Source organism: Urocampus carinirostris, chromosome 19 (assembly GCF_059441175.1).
Source record: "Urocampus carinirostris isolate Australia breed hairy pipefish chromosome 19, RoL_Ucar_1.0, whole genome shotgun sequence".
Classification (NCBI taxonomy): Eukaryota; Metazoa; Chordata; class Actinopteri; order Syngnathiformes; family Syngnathidae; genus Urocampus; species Urocampus carinirostris.
This window is the reverse complement of record NC_142367.1, coordinates 11,431,369-11,451,801: the sequence shown is the minus strand read 5'-3', so window position 1 is coordinate 11,451,801 and position 20,433 is coordinate 11,431,369. Positions and strand designations below refer to the sequence as shown.

Here is a 20,433-nt window from a genome sequence, read left to right as displayed (position 1 = left end):
AAATTATGGTTCATGCATGTTTTTTATTGCACAACAATTTATGATAATTATAATAATAATACATTGTATTTTGAAGTGCCTTTCAGGACACCCAAGGTCGCTGTACATATGAGTAGGACACAACAATAAACGAAGACTAAAACAAGGAAGTAATGAATAGCCAATAAAACACATTATAGTTAAAAGGGGCGGTGTGTCAGGCAATAATAGGCAAGTCTGAAGAGGTGAGTTTTAAGTCCGGATTTGAAGGTGGACAGGGTCGCAGAATTTCGGAGGTCAGGCGGCAATGAGTTCTAGACCTGGGGGGTAGAGCGGCTGAAAGCTCTGCTCCCCATGGAGCTGAGGCAGGAAGGGGGTATAGTGAGATGGAGGAAGCTGATCGGAGGGAGCGGGATGGCGTGGCAATTAAAAGAGGTAGGAAGGGGCAAGGTTATGAATGGCCATGTAGGTGTAGAGCAGGATTTTTTTCGATGATTCTTTGGTAGATTGGGAGCCAGTAGATTTGCTGAAGGACAGGGGTGATGTGATGGCGAGAGGGGGTTTTGGTGATGATGCGTGCAGCAGAGTTATGGACCAGCTGAAGTTTATGGAGGGACTTTTGAGGTAAGCCGTAGAGGAGGGAGTTGCAATAATGGAGGCGTGAGGTGACAAGGCTATGGACGAGAATGGCTGTTGTGTTTGGGGTGATGGAGGGGCGGAGACAGTTGATGGAGCGCAGGCGGAAGTAGGCTGACTGGGTGATGTTATTAATATGATAGTTAAAGGAGAGTGTGCTATCGAGGATGACACCCAGACTCTTGAAATAGTTTTTGTATTTTGGGTACAAAACTGAATTTAAAATTCAAAAATATTACTTTGATAAAATATATATGTATTTTTAAATTATCACTTTGCTGGAGAAATACATTAAACATATTATAAAATGTAGTTTCATCTTTTTAGAGTTTTTTTTGACTCGAAAATAATTTACAATACTTTTTTATTGTACTGGAGAATAAAGTTAAATATCGTAAAACGATATTTCTTAATTTATTGAAAGAAAAAGTTGAAATATATTGTAAAGTAAAACAGTTTACTTATTTTACTGGAAAATAAAATCGTAAAATGTTTATCGTTATTTTACAGGACAAATACATTAAAATATTTTAAATTGTTATTTTTGGTGTTTGTACAGTATACTGTACTTCCTTTTTTAATTTATATTTTTAATGTCTTATTGATGTTAATAATTTATCCTTTCCATTTGTATATTTTTTTATTGTTAAATGTCTTTTTATTATTTTACTTTAATCTATTTTTCTATATATTCAAAATATTGTAAAATAGGATTTAACCTTTTATATTTTGTCCTTGTTTCATTATTTTGCTTATTGTTTTCTTTTTATTTTCTACCTATTAAAATATTTGTACTTATTTTTTTCAGTTAAACAATAATAGTTTTTCTCATTTGGGGATTTTTTTCAAACAAAGATCAGGAAATTGCATACCCATCTAAAGTTTTCTCTTTTTTTCTTTAGGTGAAATTGGTTTTAGGACAGGGAATGGTGTAATTATAGTCTTTAGTCTGAGGTTTGGGCACCCCTTTGCGGCCTCTTGTGATTAAGGAATATACAAATAAACATGACTTGACTGATAAAAGAGCATTTTTAGACGGGAACCTCAAACTATCATCCAACAGGCCACAATGGGCCCGAGGGCTGTATATTTGGCACCCCTGGATTCGTCATTCCTTCTCTAAATTATTTTTTCGTCCTTGCAAGTCTGCAAAGGATAATAATATTGGTGGATTTTTGCCCCTATCAGCCGATGCTTCAAAAAAAAAACTGGGCTGGACCGATTTGAGAAAGTGTTTCCCATTCGCACTTCCTCCACAGGAAAAGATAAGATCTCCATGCAAGTTGATTAGATAAGGTCGTTTTGGTCAAAAATTAGGCAAACACGCTCTTAGATTATCCAGCAAGGCCTGGGAAATAATCTTTCTGTCAGATGGAGCACCAAGATGAAGGTCAAGTCAGGTATGGGAAAAAATAGGTTGCAAGGAACATTGTTTTTTTTATATGGAATTTAAGGTTAGAGTGAGAATAACAACATTCTCTTTGTTGTCCGTGTGGAGGAGGTCCATGAGGCGTGACCTCCTTTCAGCATAATTAGAAAGTGGATGGAAAAAAAACCCAAACGGGTTTGTGCCGGAAAAAGTCCGAAGCTCTTCTCATGAGAAATGTACGCAATAGGCATTCAAAACAAGAGATCCAGATGACATTAACATTGGGAATAAAATATATTTTTTTAAATTGTGATATTAGCTCTAATATTATATTACCTACCCTAACATTCTTTTTAAATATAATTTTTATCTTTTAAGTCTTTATTACATGTTTATCTAGGAATTCCACAACTACATCTGGTTGCAAAATACGTCCTATATTCTGTAATCAATGACAATAACGAAAATTCTATACAATATTTACCGGTAACTGTTGAACAGTAGTGTTACTTTTTAAATGAATGTAATTGAAACTCGACTAAGATTTTTCAAATAATAATTTGGTGTTTAAAGAGCATGGAATAAATCGATTTCACTTGTTTTATGCCATCCAAAATGGCTGATGTGTTATGGGGCTCCGCCCCCTCGTGCGGACTCAAAATAACTATGTAATGAATATATCATGGTGCCACGATTGCCCATTGCCCTCACCTGTGCCCGCTTGTTTGGCGCCAGCTGCTGCTCGTTGCCTGATTGGCTCCCCTTCTTTTTAAACTCTCATTCACTCCTTGTCAGCCAACCTCTGCACTTGCAAGACAAGCATTTTGACTCCGTCCAGTATCTTGCTTGTATATCCGGTATTGATCCCGTCCGTCCCGTCCCGTCCTGTCCGGTATCCTGCTCTTGTATCCAGTATCTGGTATCGATCCCGTCTGTCCCGTCCTGTCCGGTATCTTGCTCGTGCATCCTGTATCCGGTATCGATCCAGTCAGTCCCGTCCTGTCTGGTATCCTGTTCGTGTATCCAGTACCCGGTATTGATCCCGTCTGTCCCGTCCTGTCTGGTATCCTGCCTGTATATCTTGCATCCGGTACCGATCCCGTATGTCTGGTATCCTGCTCATGTATCCAGTATCCGGTACGCGTTTGGGTCCACCGTCTGTTTGGGTTCTGACATGTCTCATCTCATCTCATTAGCTGCACCGCTTATCCTCAATAGGGTTGCGGGGGTGCTGGAGCCCATCCCAGTAATCATTGGGCAGTGGGCAGGGGGCACCCTGAACTGGTTGCCAGACAATCGCAGGGCACACAGGGACAGACAACTCGCTCGCTCATTCACACCTAGGGACAATTTGGACCGGCCAATCCACCTGAAATGCATGTCTTTGGAATGTGGGAGGTAACCGGAGTGCCCGCACGGGGAGAACATACAAACTCCGCACAGTAAGTCCGGTAGCTGGATTTAAGCCCACACAGGAGGTTCCCAAGACCTAAGAACTGTGCCGCACACGCGCTAACCACTGCGCCGCCGTGCTGCCCGTTCTGACAGGTGTACAATATATAAAAGTGGTAGGCTGTGCATTTCACACCAAGGCTTTCAGTGACAGCCTTGAGTGATGTCCCGTTCGCAATCGAACCGGCTGTATGCGCTGGCTCTCGTAAATGAACGACAATAGATGGCTCCCCACTATTCAAGAGTCGGTTCCCTTTAAGACGCTTTTTTTCTCTTGTGATTGGTCAATATGCATTTTCTTTCAGGCATTCTATGTAGTTGACTTTAGATTTGTTGAATATAAAAAAAAGGTTCATATTGTTTTGTGTTTCATTGTTACTTTTTTACATCTCTAAACATTTTGATTTATGTTTTATGGGTTTTTCAAGGATAATAGGTTGTACATGACAAATGTTTAGGTTATCATTGTATTTCATAGTTTATTTGTTGTTGCACTGCAAAGTCAATAATTTTGATTAACATTTTGTTTTGTGTTTTTAAACGATTCCGACTTGCTTAATCTCAAAAAGTTTGAAGTTTAAATAAGTTAAAATCTCACTGGAGAGCGAAAAAAAGCTATTGTAATTTTATGGGGCGGCATGGCAGCTGTGGAGGTTCAGGGTTCAATTCCAGCTACCGAGGCCTCCCCGTGTGGAGTTTGCATGTTTTCCTCGTTTCTGCGTTGGTGTCCTCCCGTTTCCTCCCACATTTCAAAATCATGCATGTCAGCTTAATTGGTTGGTTAAATTGGCCTTAGGTGTGAATGAGCGAGTGAGTTGTCTGTCTCTGTGTGCCCTGCAACTGGCTTGCAACCAGTTCAGAGTGTCCCTTCCTCACTGCCCAAGGAGACCTGGGATGGGCTCCAGCCGCCCCGCGACCCTACTGATGATAAGCTGTGCAGATAATGGATGGATAGATAATTCACATATTTTTTAGGCCAGCAGAGAAGACCTTGTAAACCCTGATTGCCCACCACTGATATATAATAATAGAATGTTTAATACAAATCATGGGCATAATCAGCCTGTTTTTGGGGGTGCACCCCCAAATTCAACCCAAGCACCTTCAAAAGTTAACACATTTTTAAAACTCTATTTCTTAAGAAAGGCCAGGATACACTTAAATATGATGAAAGACGCTTGATTAAAAAAAAACACGTGACAAGTTGAATACTACGCTGCCTTGAAATAGTGCAGTCCATTTGATTCCTATCAACTCTCTCGCCCCCTCGCTCCTCTTTTACACAGCTGGGGTCACTTGCGGCATAGCGGCGGAGTCTGTGGAGGCTCTGGTGTATTACGGTGAGAGTCTGTCACTTTAAGTGAAATGAAAAAAAAATAACGAGTCAGACACTTAGGATTTTCCTATTTTGACGTTGAGGACCTGGAACTTGTCGTTGAACTTGTTGTAGAGGTCAGCTTTCAGCTTGCGCAGGCCGTTTTTGAGAGTGGTCTGTTGGCCAAGATGGCTCTACGGCATTAAAGTAGAACCTCAGTTGCGCCAGTCTGATCCCTGATCAGTTGATCAGGCATTTTCCTCTGCTGTATCCACAAACTCCACATAAAAATCCCATAACAAATTCCTTCAATGAGACAAAAGGGCAGCAGATAAAAGCCTTCTACGTTTTCCAGTACCATTAGACACACTGGTCTGAACTTTGACCAAAAGTCTTGAACATAGTTGCTAGAAAATGTGTCTTTCGGACTTCAGCTGAGAGCCCAATTTAGAACTTCCATTTTGGTAGTCTTGTCGTGGGAGCAGTGAGATATCAAGGAATCTTTGAAAGCCTCATGGTCAATTTTCTGCTCTCTGTGTTGTGCTCAGCGAAGATGTAACATTAGAGTGATAAGACGTTGCCATTGGTCTGAGTTTAACCTTGATAAAGATGCTGCCATTTTCTGCGTTCAACAATCACATTTCGTGTATGTTTGGTCTGGATTAACCGTGATAAAGTACACTCAGTATCATAACATAGCCAGTAACAGGCTTTTGACCTGGTCTGGATTCATATAATGGAATCTTGTGTCAGTAAAGTCAGTATAACTTTTTGTATGTGTTATAAGTAATTAGCATAACTGTTTGAGTCAATATTTGTTATTGGTTGCGTGTTATTAATAGGGTTGGGTAGGGTTACTTTAACTTGATTACTTTCAATTACTTTTGGATGACTCCAATACCAAATATGCTAATAAAAGACAAAAGAAACTAAATATGAATAAAATTATGACTCACAACACGTGGTAAGCTTTCTCTCCTGGCTTTGATCTCTAACTAACATAAAATGCGACAGAAACAAAATGAAAATAAATCCAAACAGCTTGCCAACATCATTTTTGCCGTTCCATGTGTTCCGTTACTCCCCAAGCCTGCACAAAATTGAGTCATTTAATGTAGATTGTGTTTGGTTAATGGAGTCAGATTAACACACAACATTACATGTTTGTGTCATCATCAAACAAAATTATTTAAAGCTTTTTGAAATTAAACATATGTAATTTATAAATAATGTAAAAAGTATAGGTCCCAGGACAGATCCATGAGGAACACCACACTTGGTGATTAGAAATATGACCATCCCAGGATGCATGTATGGTCTCTGTTATTTAGGTAGCTTTGTAAGCCAGTTTTATGCGACACCTCAAATACGTAGATATCTTAGTTTGTTAATTAATATTGCATGATCAACCGTGTCAAAGCTTTCTTGATATCAATGAAGATCCCCACGACATTTTTTGTCATCAATGGTACCATTAATTATTTTCAGTGTTTCAGCAAGGGCTAGAGCAGTAGAGTGACCCTCCCTCAGGTCCCTTTCCTCACATGTTTAGACTGTGCCCTGTCATAATCATATTTTATTCATATTACTATTTATTTTTGTTTTTATTGTATTTTAACCATTGTGTGTGTCTGTATTACGCGTGTTGGGTTGTTGGGTCGGGACTAAGGAGGACATTTGATTGCCTTATTGTACACTGGATGTTTTATACAGCACTTTGAATAGCAATTTAAAGCCTGAAGGTGTTTTGAAAATACATTTGATTTAACTTTGGTTAGAATATTTAGTGTAAAAATATGTTAATCACGTAACTTATTCCACACTTTTACTTCGTGTAGCGCTCTAATTGGACAACAAACCTTTATTATTGTAAGATCCGGATGTAGGAAATTTTATTTTGTAAACCATGACCGGATTCGCCTTTCCCCGCTTCTATTCAGCTTAACCGCTCCTCGTTTTAGCACACATCAACAAACTCTCGTCTGTGTGTGAATGGCGTCGAACAATGAAGCGTCACCTACGTCAACATTTGGAAAAAGTCTCGAATTCGGCGATAAAGTCGTTTTTTAAAACTAACTTGGGTCAAAAAGGTTGCACTTGGATTTACTTGTGATCGCAGCTGCTGCTCAGGACACTTTGCCGTCGTCCATGGTTGGGTGAGTTACTTTTTCCTCCTGTCTCTCAAGAATATTGAATATGTTATCAATTTATTTGTTATGTATGAACACTATATATGTATATTCCAGGAATATTTTTGGATATATATCATGATTATATTTTTTAAACATTTGTAGGCGACAGTGTAGAAGTCGCGTTAACTTTGCCACTCCTATTCGCGGTCGTCAAGGTGTGTGTGTGTTCGTACGATATTCCCATTTGTGGCACGATATTATACTTTTTAACAATATATTCAATACACTAGTTAATCCCGCACGATAGAAACAAGAGCATTCCAGGACTGTATGTCCCTCGTGGGCTGAGTGTGTACGATACATATCGAAAACTCGTCGATATTACACGACTTAATTTGTAGTACCGTTACTGCCCTGTCAGAGGCAGTGTAGTGCCACAAGGCATAGCAACTTCATTTCATAGAAGTAGATGTATTGACGTCCATAGGTTACAAATACAATAAATATAAGCGGTCGAGAGTTTGTTAAAAAAACATAGAATTATGTCATCTCGTCATTCAGTTTTGAAAAAGGATGTTATTATTATGTAGAATAACTGTTAGTACCGAAACTGTCCTGCAGGGGGCTGTGTGGTGCTGCAAGTAAAGGCGTATTCGTAAAATAAAAAAGGGTCTCTAATCTGCAATAATATATGTATAATTTTTTTTTTCATTTTCAAAATAGAGTGAGAAATGATGAGGTATAAAAAATGTTGTCATGCTATTTAATTTAATGAAATTTGCAGCGTAAACTTAAATTGTAGATGCATTGCATCGGAAAATAAGCAAAAATCTTAATTATCATGTTTCCAAATAAAAGCAAACTGCTTGTACCAGAACATTCTACCGCTACAATGGTCAGTCTTAACTCATTTAATGCCATTGACAGCTATAAATGTTAAAGTTGACTGAATTTAGGATGGCCTAAATCTTGCTTTTGTATCCGGTATTGATTCAGTCTGCCCTGCCCTGTCTGGTATCTTGCCCGTTTATCGATTCCGTCTGTCCTCTTCTGTCCGGTATCTTGCTCATGTATCCAGTATCCGTCCTGTCCAGTATCTTGCTCGTGTATCCAGTATCTATTCCGTCTGTTCTGCCCGGTCTGGTATCTTGCTCCAGTATCCGTTATCAATCCCGTCTGTTTCATCCTGTCCAGTATCTTGCTCGTGTAACCAGTATCTGGTATCGATCCCGTCTGTCTAGTCCTGTCCGGTATCTTGCTGTTGTATCCGGTATCGATTCAGTCTGTCCCTTCCAGTATCTTGCCTGTGTATCCTGTATCTGGTATTGATCCTGTCTGTCCTGACCGGATCCGATCTCTTCTGCCCAGCGATCCCTGGCGTTTGTGTTCCCGCACATGACTGCCCCGTTTCCGTAAAACAAAACCTGTGTGGAAACTTTGCGTGTCTGGGTCCACTGTCTGTTCGGGTTCTGACAGAAAATACATCATGTATCTTATTTTGGGTTATTCTTATTTGCTGCTGTTAAATGTCATTGTGAAAATATAGACTATTGCACGAATTAGTGAAAATATACACCTTGTGATTTATTTTGTTTTTTTTGTTGCTGCTAAATGTTATTGCATTTTTCATTGATGTTGTACTATTTCCTCTAATTGCATCATTATTATAACTTAGGCCGGTTTCTAAGCTCTATGTTGTAACTATTTTATTGCCTATTTATCCTGACAGTCTTTTACCTTTTTATTTTCTCTGTAAAGTCTTTATTAAATCTTCACTATTGTGTGCCATGTCTAATCTCATTGCATACAATGTTTCGCAACGTTGATATAAATGACAATAAAGACAATTCATTTCAATCATACATTTCTAAATATTTATTTTATTGAATTCACAAAAAGCATAGACATCTTTCATGGCCTTTTTATTTCAGAATTCTCCGGTTGCTGATCAGAAAATATTTTGGTTTTAATTTGTTTTAATTTTTTTAAAATTTAATCATGGAAATGAAATAAATACATTATAATAGAAAATTAGATGGTCTCAAACATACAAATTATGAGATATCAGTTAGGATTCGAAGTATAAAAATATAATACATTAGAAAATTATTACCAAGCAGAATATTTTATTTAAAAAAGGTCATGTATAGTTATTTATCAGCACTCTTGGGCTTCCATACCAAGACTTTTGTCGATTGCAAATGCACATCGCAAAAAGTTGAAATCACTTTGTGTACATACTCCAGTTTAGTCAAGAATTTATCAGGCAGTGACACTGCAATTGATTTTTACGTACACAGGACGGGTTTAGTGAGTCAAACCTTTCCTGTGCAGACATGAAACAAATCAAAAGGTTTGTTTCTTCCTCATCACCCTGAGCGACAAGACCGACTGGTTGGCAGTTTTGAGCCTGTCTACGCCGCTAAGCTGTGTAAGCACTAAAAAGAAAAGTTCCGTCCATAAAATTGGGTTAAGAAATAAAAAGTTGGGACATGTGTTTTCGACAGTTTGACCCCAGACCACATGGGAATTTTTTTGAAATAAAAGTATAAAAGGTCTGTATTTTTCTGTCTCTGACCCAATTTCTCAGGTGCACAGCATGTGTCAATGCCTGGATTTCTTTCACCTCGCCACATTTCCATATTTTCTCGCCTCCCTCTTTGACTTTTGGCCCACTTTCCTCACGAGTGGACCGTAACACCAGACGGCTTTGCCCAGCTCCGGAGTTAATCAAGATGAAACAGAAGAATGTCAATTTTTTAAAATCCAGGAAGCCATTCTTAATTCGCTCTTATTAATCTAGATCTTGGTTTGTTTTCATGGGCTCTTTTTCTTCAAGGAAATGTTTGAAGTTGTATAAAGGTTCTGTAAAGAATAATTAAAATTACTGGTATATATTCAACACTGCAAAAAAAAAAAAAAAAATACATATATATATATATATATATATATATATATATATATATATTATATTATGTATTCTTTTGGCTTTATTATTGTACTGTTCTCAGCTCAGGGATGCTGCTGGAAATGTGAATTTCCCTTCAGGGATGAATAAAGTATCTATCTATCTATCTATCTATATATATATATATATATATATATATATATATATATATATTGTCCCTTTGCCAAATCATTTCGGTCATTTTAGTATTTTGGTACAATTTACAATATTTTTGTATTAAAAATTGCTTTAAAAAAGCTAAATTATTTTCTCGTTTTAGGAAATGGGAATATTCACCACTCATCTTTGTTAGCGAGTGAATTTTGACCCAGGGCCTAACTCATTCCTGACTACCAAAAAGTATCACTCAGTATAGTCATTACAACATCCTAATAAACATTATATACATCCATAACCATATATTTCCATTGTATTTTGATTTATGGCCCCTGACACACATTAGTTGTTAAATTCTATAACCTTGAAATGGGTCACTGAAGACTCTTAACACAACATCAGGATTAAGTAAAAACAATTGTAAATAATTGTAAAAATATTATTTTAAACTATTTTTTTATAAAACATATTTTGATGTAATGTATGCATAAACCTTACAAATTAATTAAAATATACTACATTTATCATAAATCATTTGAAATATTCTTTGAGGCGGCACGGTGATTGGGTGGTTACCTAACAGCCCTACAGTGCGGAGGTCCTGGGTCAATTCCAGCTACTGCAGCCTTCCCGTACAGAGTTTGGTGAGGATAAAGGGACAGTGTGTGATATTTAGTGCCTCCTAGTGGTACAAAATAAGCATTGATTTGAATACATGAACTATCATACAAATGTTGATTTTTATAAAAAAAAAACATAGGTAGAGAAATTTGTATTTCTTTCATCGTGAAATCCCTACCTAGAAGTCACCGCCATGTAAGGCGCCGCTTTGAGACTGGGAGGTCGCTGGTTCGCGCCTCGGCCGAGTCATACCTAAGACTTATAACATTGGTAAAATGGCGGCGCCCTCTGTTGGCTGCGGCTGCATCGGCTCGCTACAACGGGTCAGGTGTATCGACATTTCGTTCTGTGTACATTGTTACACAGAATGACAATACAAAGGAAATTATTATTATTATTATTATTATGTTTGTCTGACACTTTGCTGCTACGCTGTGCTCTTGGCACTGAGCCTTCTAGTGGTCAAATATTACACACTGGGGCGTTAATAATTAATATTACATTTTATTAATACAAATAATACTCTGGTGCATTTTGAATAATATTTCCAAACATCCTTGTATTTCAATTTAAAGTACTAAAGCTACTAATTTTATAAAATAAAAGGATTTTACCATGTACTTGGCTATCATTTACAGATTTCAAGATATATTTTCTGAAAAAACATTCTCTACATCTAGCAAAATTGGTATTTGTAATAAAAAATATATGTATTAAATTCATAATAAATAACTTGGATTTATTTTTCAATTCATTTAAGAAATATATAATTTGTTATACTAAAACAAAGAAATTATCCATAAAATGAGAAAAATTATGGTATTTTTGTGAGCGAAAAAAATTCAAGCAGCACAAAAAAAAAATAGCAAAATCATCTAGACAGACAAAAGGAATATAATAAAATAAACGTAATCATCTTTTTAATTACATAAGTTTTTCAAATAACCCTTAAAATAAAATAAAAAAACAATCTAGATTTTGAGTATAGACCGGATAACATTGAATATGTGAACATTTTGAAGTTTTATTAGAACTGCAACTCAATTTCAACGGTCTCAAATACTGCCGGGGCATTAAACTGTACTCGGCGCAAGTGGGGCGACCTCTCCCTGAGGTCACTCGTGCGTTTATTTTTGTATACATATCTCATCGCGCCGATTTTTCTGGCCTGATTATTCTCCAGCCCAGGGGCCTCCGACTGGTCAAACGGGCATGATTGGGGGCGTTGTGGGTGCAGATGGGCTGCTTGTACCAGGGCGGCTGCGTCACCGTGTTACATAAAGGCTTATGCTGCCTTAAGGACGGCGGCGGGGGTGTTTGTGGACGCCGGGCATGCCTCGGGCACAAGATGTGCATTCCAATCATGTGGATTTATTTATTCATCTCCAGCAAGCATGGAAAAGACTATTATTGCATAATTTTATGTGTAAAAGATAGCTTTTCAACATGCAACAATAACAAAATATTTTGGCTGTTACAAGTTCATAACACATTTATTATACATATTCTCCAAATAGGTTACATTGTTCAACGGGAATTGATTTAGGTTATTATGTATAGTATTATGCCAACGGCGTTCCTCTGACCTATTCTACTCTAGTCTTGTTATCTACATATTCTTTCTTTTTAAACTATTCTATATAATTACCCTGTATTATACACTACAATATCGTTTTTACTCCTATTCTTTTATTCTTTTAAATCTGTTATATTATCATTATTGAGAGTTCGCGTGTCAAATGAGTTCTTGTATATATCATGTTTATGTTTTATACTGGCTGAATAAATACAATACAATATTCACATCTGTTTTGCACATAGAATTTTATTCTGTGCAGGAAAGGATCTAAAACTACTTTTTGTTACTAATTAGCGCAGAAAAGGCTACCATTTTGATATACATTTCTAAAATAATCCTATTACTATGTTGTTACTGTATTATCATCAGGTTGCTAGGCTTGAAAAGACTACTAAAAAAATATTTTAAGAAAAAATCACAATGACCCAGCAGCACTCGTGAGCTATTTTCAGAACAGGTTCATGGGCTTCCCCAGCTATCCTTAGGGGGCATCCTGGTGGCCCTGGGCACCACGTTGAACACCCCTGATTTATTGGAAAAAGTTGCATGCTAGAAAAGAAAACTTATCGTATTACACCTCTATTCTAAATAGGTTACATATTATTGCTTTTCTGCAGACAGACTTGTATTCTGTGCAGGAAAGGATTTAAAAGAACAAATTGTATGCTAGAAAATGCTGTACACCAGGGTTCTCCAATGTGGTGCCAGCGGGCACCAGGGTGCCCCTTAAGGGGTGCCTGCTGACATGTTCTGAATTTAACTCACCAGTACTGGGACATTGTGCTTTTCTTGTAAAATATGTATTTTTTTGTGGTTGACTGAGTCTATTTAACCCTACTTCCAATAATTAAGCAGGGAATAACATAGTAATTACATGAAAAGTAGTTATTTTAGAAATATATATTACATTTTGCGCTAATTAATAACAAAAAGTAGCTCTTGGCTAGAAAAAGCTTTGAGACCCCTGCTATATACAGTACTATAGTTTTTACACATTTACTACACATTCCCTTTCAAATAGATTACAAATTTGTTCTTGTTATGCAGACATAATTGTATTTGGTCCAGGAAAGGATTTAAAGGAACAAGTTGCATTTTAGAAAATACTATTTCTTATGGTTATGACACATTTGATACACATATTTTCTAAATACATTACATCTTTATTTCTGTTTTGCAGATAGAATTGTATTCTTTAAAAGGAAAATGATTTAAAAGAACATGTTGCATGCTATAAAAATATTATATATAATACTTATTACACATTTACCTCTTAATAGGTTACATATTCGGTTCTCTTTTGCCGACAGAAGAGGAAAGGATTTAGAAGAGATTGTTTTGAGATTAAATCGTTATGTAGCCCCTCCCCTCTGGCATCTGTCATTAATAACCAGCAGATTTCGGCAGCCTAAGAAGCGTGCACGTCTTTGATAGGGATTCAGTTCGTGTTCTGAGTGGAGGCAAACATGCGATACAGGAAATGACGATAGGTATATGTCAAGGGCTCGCTGCCTTAGGGATCAAGCCGAGTTGGGATACAAAGCGAGCGCTAGACCGACCAGAGGAACCGGATTGAAGTTTGACGTCACACGGGATGTATCGGTTTACGTTTTCACTGTCATGTCAAAATATTGTGTATCAAAGGTAGATTTTATGTTTGTTATTTGAATAGGTCCCTCAAGTGTTTTCTATATCCATCAATATTTAACGTATCGTCTCTTTCAAATTCAATTTTTTTCCCATTGTGGTAAAAAGGATTTCAAAAAGCTTTTTTTCCCCAAGAAAACGCCGATATGAAAAATTCTAGCACATTTAGCAGTTATGTGCACATATGGAGCCTGATTGGTGTCTTAGGCCTGCCGACTGCAACACACAAAATCTATTAGAACATTGGTACGATTTAAAGACAATTCCTTGTTGTTTGATATAATATTTTCCAAGTGATTCATATCATTGGAAATTTGTGTGCATACAAATATCCGGGATGGTGCTAAAGCCCTGCCCTCTACATCATACGCAATCCGTTGGGAATTTTTGATCATTAAAAAATCTTCTGAGCACCATTGAAAGGTCACATTATTTAAAAAAATCTTTAAAGGTTCTCACATTTATTGTTTGGATAGGCGTGAACATATTTTTAGTATAATTTCCCAAAAACATTTCAAAGTGTCTTTATATTCCCACTCCACTCTTCATTCGTTTTGACTCGGAAAATACTTTTATTTGTATGAGCTCGGCCGCAATGACTCAGATTTTACTTCATATGCCCCCCACCCCCCAACCTACTTGGCTGTTGATGAGTGCAACCAGCCGACTTCTTCAACACAACAACCTATGTTCATTTCCTTCTCTAGCCTGTGTTGGAAGGATGCATTCAGGAAGCCTTAGAATTTAGAGTGTCCTTGAAAGGTAGGGAAACTATGTGTTGGTTGAGCGCTAATGGCTTCATTTTTAGAGCGGATCTGAGAGTATTTTCAATGCAGTCGCTCCAAGGACGCTTTTAGCAGCAGCGTCTGGCGGGAGTGATGACCCCCTACTCCTCCTCCAGTATGCTGGCCTACCTTTCTGCTCCCACATCCGCTTTTGATGAGAATTTAGATGAGTGCATCTCATCAGGAACCTGTGCTATCCTCAGGTTTTGTTTATTTTGGTGGAGTGCTGTACCGATGCGTGGCGACAGTTGCTTTTGTTGCCAAACAGTCTTCCCTCCAAGAAAAAAGAGGCCCTTTTGCTTGTGAGCCCGAAAGCCTCTCAAGGCCCGTTTGTGCTGCTTGAATGGGCCTCATCAATGGTTGAGCCTGTTTGCTTGTGTGTGGGCCACCAAAATGGAGGGGGGGGTTCTTCCAGTCTAGCGTTGGACATGCTGGTTTGCACTTTGTATGGTGTGTACTTGTAGTGTGTATTAAGTGGTATTGTCACTGTATGTGTTTGCTATCGAACCTTAATTAAAACATGTTGCTAAATGCCATTAACTATTTTGGGTAACTTTAACATGGAATTTGATTGAAATACTTTCTGTAAATGTAATTTGCATAGAGCTACTTTCAATAGCTCAAAAGTGGGGCGCGTAGTTAAAGGTCTGCTTAAAAAGTTCAAAATCAAATGACTTCTCTGTTAAGTATGTGTTAACAATCTGAGTTCAAAGAGCCTTTTTATATATATATATATATATATATACAGACATGGGACCAAGTCACACATGTGCAAGTCTCAAGTAAGTCTCAAGTCTTCACCTTCAAGTCCCAAGTAAGTCCCAAGTATTTTTTTCTTGGGCAAGTCAAGTCACAAGTCAAGTCCCGAGTCTTAGATTGCCAAGTCCAAGTCAAGTCACAAGTCATAAAAACAGCGACTCGAGTCGACTCGAGTCCAAGTCACTAAGTCTCAAGTCCCCATGTCTGTATATATATATATATATATTATATATATATATATATTTCCACCGCGCCTTTGTACTTTTATCTTACTCTTACCCTAGGGGTTCCAGTCACGGAGCACATTACGTTGAAAGAAAGTAGGCAGGGGTATGGGGGTGATGAGAGTGATCTCACACGCATGTTGGCAGTTTTCTTTTATTCTACAATGTAAATGAGATTTTCACCAAGGTTTGAAAAATGCTGACATTTTGAGTGAGGTGATGTTAAATACTTGAAATTGTTGCCATGTCTTTCAGCAGTCTAACTCAATAAGATCCCACATTAAATAGACAAAAATAAAACAAGTCTGCTTAAAAATGACGCCAACATGCCTCTTCTGGTGGTTTTGCTTTGCTTTTGCATTTCTTCTGCTCTCGTGATTAACGACATCTGGTATTAGTTGAGCGTTGTCATGTGAAGTATATCAGCTCCTATGGGTCGCACGGATGAGGACAGATGCATCAGACAGGAGGCCGGTGTTTTGATGATAGTTAGAATACGAAAAATACTAATGGCTAAAACGTAGAACAAATCCATGCACACTATAGAGGTTTAGAGAGACCTTACCTGGTGACATTTTATTCGAAAACATTTTTATTAGGAAAGAATTTCGTACACAGTTGCCCAGACATTTGACTCTGGAGGGCCACTTACCAGAAAATCCAAGGACACATGGATCACTTTAAAAAAAATAAATCACTGTGATTAAACCGGTGTAAAAAGTAAAAGTTTTATTGTATTTCATCTTGCAAAAAAACTATTGTTGGTAGTTAACCTATGTGTGTCATTTAAATTCCAGAAGCCTTGAGGCCACCTCGCATCCAAGATGGCGCTGGTCCAGGCTCCGCCCATCCCCGCAGAACCCCTCGACATAGGCCACAACTCACGCTCCCGCAGACGACACCGCTCAGGGCCGTCGCCGCCTTTCAACATGTCCGGCGCCGCCGCCGCTTTGGACCTCCCGGCACGATCCCACCGGGATCGCCGAGTTCGGCGAGGAATATCCTTACCTGGCTCGGAGTCTCCTCAGGAGCGCTTCCTGCAGAACCGAAGTCCTCCGGTACTCAGGACGTCCAGCAGGGGGAGAGAGAGGTGGGATCATGTAGATGAATGGGACGACCAGCAGATTGCGCTGACGAGCCCGTCGAGATACCAGGATGAGGTGAAAGAGGGCTTGAATGGGAATGTTGGAGGACCACCACCCAAACTCATACCAGTGTCGGGAAAACTGGAAAAGGTGAGTCCCAGTTGCAGACTGACAACATTTATTCATTTCATTGTACAGAATACAATCCTAAATGTAGCCTTGATATTTTATTTAAAACTGTGAAATAAACTTTTCTATGGAAGAAAACCTATTTTCATATTAGTATCTCAAAATGCCATTATATAACTTCATCGGCAGTACAGTGATGCTACACTGTGATATTTTTTGCTGCTACTGCTAAAATCTTAGAATAATAGTTCATCGTTTTGTATATTTCGAAATAATACATATTTTAATGTAAAACTTTCTCTAACAGTTCTGACGGCACGAGTGCAAGGGCCTCCATCCTTTTTCAAGCTGAGAGCTACTTCTGTTTCTACTTAGCGCAAAGGGCACACAGTTTGAAATGCATAGTCATGCTATTACTATATTTTTACCATGTTATTACAAAGGTACTTATTGGAAGTTGAGTTAGTTTCAGTCAACCACTAAAAAAATAATTTTACGAGGAAGTTGCAATGACCCAGCACTGATGAGCTATTTTCAGAACAGGTCCGCGGGCAACCTCAGCGTTCCTCTTTAAAAAGACTAAAAGGTGAAAGCTATAATTTTTTTGTTGTCGAAATTGCAGGAAATTCTTTGCAAGTTTTTATATTGATAATTTATCATAAATTCTAAAGAAGGGCATTTCTCACTGCAGCAAGAACTAATGCCTTTTGACACTGATATTGATTTTTGTCTTTTATATTTATTATTAAATTAGTTAATCTGAGTGTTTTTTATGCAACATACTGATATTTATAAATTAACTGAAACTTACTTTTTTTTTTTCCATGTATTTTTATTTGTTTTGATTTTTTAAAATTGTTTCAATAACATTATTTTATAGCCAGTAAGTTTTACAATTATCGCCTAGCAATATATGTTCTCATGACGGACCTTTTACTCACAGAACATGGAAAAATCAGTCCTGCGACCCACCGCCTTCAAACCTGTGGTTCCCAAGAGCCGGGGCGCCATGCAGTACCTGTCCCCCCGACATGGCGCCAACGTACCCGAGAGCCAAAACAGCCCGCTTGGCACCGGTTCCGCTCACCGGGAACTGTCGCCTTCTGGATCCGAACGACGCAGTTCGTACAGCGCAGGACGGAGCGGCGGCGGGAGCAGCGGCCACTCCTGCTCGTTGTCAGATTCAGGACGCTACTCTCTCTCCAGCCTTGCGGCGGGAGATGGGCCGACGCTGGCCGCAGGCCATTTAGAAACCGGCAAAATTGGCGGCGTCCACGGGCACTCCAACTCTGACAGCGGGCGCTCGTCCTCCAGCAAGAGCACCGGGTCGGGATCGCTTAGTGGCCGAGGCCAGCCACCGTCTGACTGCGGGTCTGGCGGCCGCTCGCCGGGGGCGGCAGACGGCTACGAGGGCGTGGTCAGGGACCTGGAGGACAAGCTGAGGGCGAGGGAGGCAGAGCTCCAGCTACTCCGAGACAATTTGGATGACAATGAAGCTGCTATCTGTCAGGTAACAAGATGTAGATTTGAGATATACAGTGCCTTGCAAAAATATTTGCCGCCCCAAGAACCTTTTGACATATTTCCAGGCTTCAAACTTATCAATAAAAAAAAGAAGAATCAACAACACGTGAGACACAATCGTAAAAAGAAACCAAATTACCTCGAGATTTCATACTGTGCCAACAAATTTGTATTTGTTAAAAATATTGCCCTCCTCTGAGTTAAAACTTTTTACAACCTCCTTTTTTTGCAATCACAGCAACAGTTTTTTGGGGTATGTTTCTATACCTTTTGCTTATTGTAAAACTGAAAATTTTGCCCATTCATCCCTACAAAACATCTCAAGTTCTTCAAGGTTTAATGTTAAACTTTTGTGCAAAGCACTTTTCAGATCTTTCCACAAATGATCTATAGGATTGACAGATTGACTTTGGCTTGGCCATTGTCACACCCATATATTGTTAGTTTTAAACCATTCCATCGTAGATTCTCAGATCTCTTGCAGACTATATTTTCTTTCAGAATTGCCCTGTATTTGGCTCGATCCTATTTCACATTAACTCTAACAATCTTCCAAGTCCCTGCTAAAGCAAAGCAACCTCAGAGCATGATGCAGCCACTATGTTTTCAGGGTGATGTGCAGTCTTACACCAAACGTAACACTTTGCATTCAGCCTTAAACGTTCAGTTTTGGTCTCATCTGACCAGAGAACCTTGTTCCACGTGTTATTTCTGTCTCCCATTTAGCTTTTTGCAAACTCAAAACAGGCCTTTCTATGGTATTCAGAACAGGCTTTCTTCTTGCCATTCTACCATAAGGGTAGATTTAAACTTAGTATAACGAATAGCACAGATTGTCCTTCCTCTGCTGTGTCTGCCTTTAAGTCATCCAATATGATCATGGGCCTCTTAGTTGCTTCTCTGATTAAATGTCCTCTGGTTTGGGCCAAATGTTTAGAGGGACAGCTGGGTCTAGGTAGGCTTGGTATGATTTTATACTCTCTCCAGTTTGATATTACTTCTCCCACAGTGCTCCGGAAGATGCGTAAATGTTGCGAAAATGTCTTGCATCCCATTCCTGCTTTTAACTTTACCAGAACTTTAACCCGGATCTGCCTGGTGTTTTCTGTCGTCGGTCTTAATAATGCTATCTGTTCTCCAGTGTATCCTTTTACAGAACTCTGAGCCCATTTCAGAGCAGGTGCATTTAAACTGAGGCTTATTCACACACAAGTTAACTCTGTTTGTTGTTCATAGTCATTTCGGTCGAGGTTGGCCTGAAATGTGGCAAAATGACTAACGTTCTTGAGGGGACAATAGTTTCACTAAGCACTGTATAAAGTTTTGACGTAAATCTAATGAAAATTCCTTTTACGTTTGAGGTTTACGAAGAGCGGCAGAAGCATTTTGAGCTGGAGGTGGAGGAATTACGGCAGGGCTGTGCCACCCGGATGCAGGCCGCCTCGCAGAAGGCCCAGCGAGCCCAGCAAGTGCTTCAGATGCAGGTCACAACCATATGAGGAAAAAAAATGGGAACCATATTCACAACTCATGATCTCCTCGCAGGTTCATCAGCTCCAACATGAGAAGAAAAAGCTGCAGGAGGACTTTTCACAGCTGCTCAAGGAGCGAGAGCAGCTGGAGGAGCGTTGCGCATCTTACGAACACGACAAGATCCAGATGGGCCCCAGACTGGAAGAGACTAAGTGGGAGGTGATAAGGCAATATTCCTACTTGTTTAGAAACAATAGTTTGTTTTTTACTGTACTATGTCAATGTTCTTGGGTTATTCCATTAGTAAAGAAACATTCTGTCATAGAATCGACGCACAAAACCAGGTCATTCAATCAAGAACAACCAAGTTAACACTCGAGATTGATTTATGCATGTGGGAGGAGTGGCGTCTCTAACTTACATTGTCACTGATTTGATGCTCTTGATAATAATAATAATAATAATAATTTCCTTGTATTGTCATTCTGTGTAACAATGTACACAGAACGAAATGTCGATTGCACCTGACCCGTTGTAGCGAGCCGATGCAGCCGCAGCCAACAGAGGGCGCCGCCGACCACTTTTTAAGTCTTAGGAATGACTCGGCCGGGGCGCGAACCACCGACCTCCCAGTCTCAAAGCGATAATTCGTTGACAAAG

At 38.9% G+C, this 20,433-nt stretch overlaps 1 protein-coding gene across 2 annotated transcripts in view; it reads left to right on the top strand.

Annotated features, from left to right (window-relative positions):
- The first annotated feature begins 6,662 nt into the window (after window positions 1–6,662).
- LOC148347318 (leucine zipper putative tumor suppressor 2 homolog) overlaps window positions 6,663–20,433 on the top strand; it is a 16,100-nt gene continuing 2,329 nt past the window's right edge. The window contains exons 1-5 of one of the 2 annotated variants that reach the window (XM_088323246.1): window positions 6,663–6,907; window positions 16,360–16,797; window positions 17,720–18,286; window positions 19,662–19,784; window positions 19,846–19,992. In XM_088323246.1, coding sequence (XP_088179372.1) covers window positions 16,387–16,797; window positions 17,720–18,286; window positions 19,662–19,784; window positions 19,846–19,992 — 1,248 coding nt within the window. In that variant the 5' untranslated portion in view covers window positions 6,663–6,907; window positions 16,360–16,386. Of the gene's footprint in view, window positions 6,908–13,581; window positions 13,792–16,359; window positions 16,798–17,719; window positions 18,287–19,661; window positions 19,785–19,845; window positions 19,993–20,433 lie in introns of those variants that run through there. The other variant, XM_088323247.1, reaches the window with a different exon arrangement.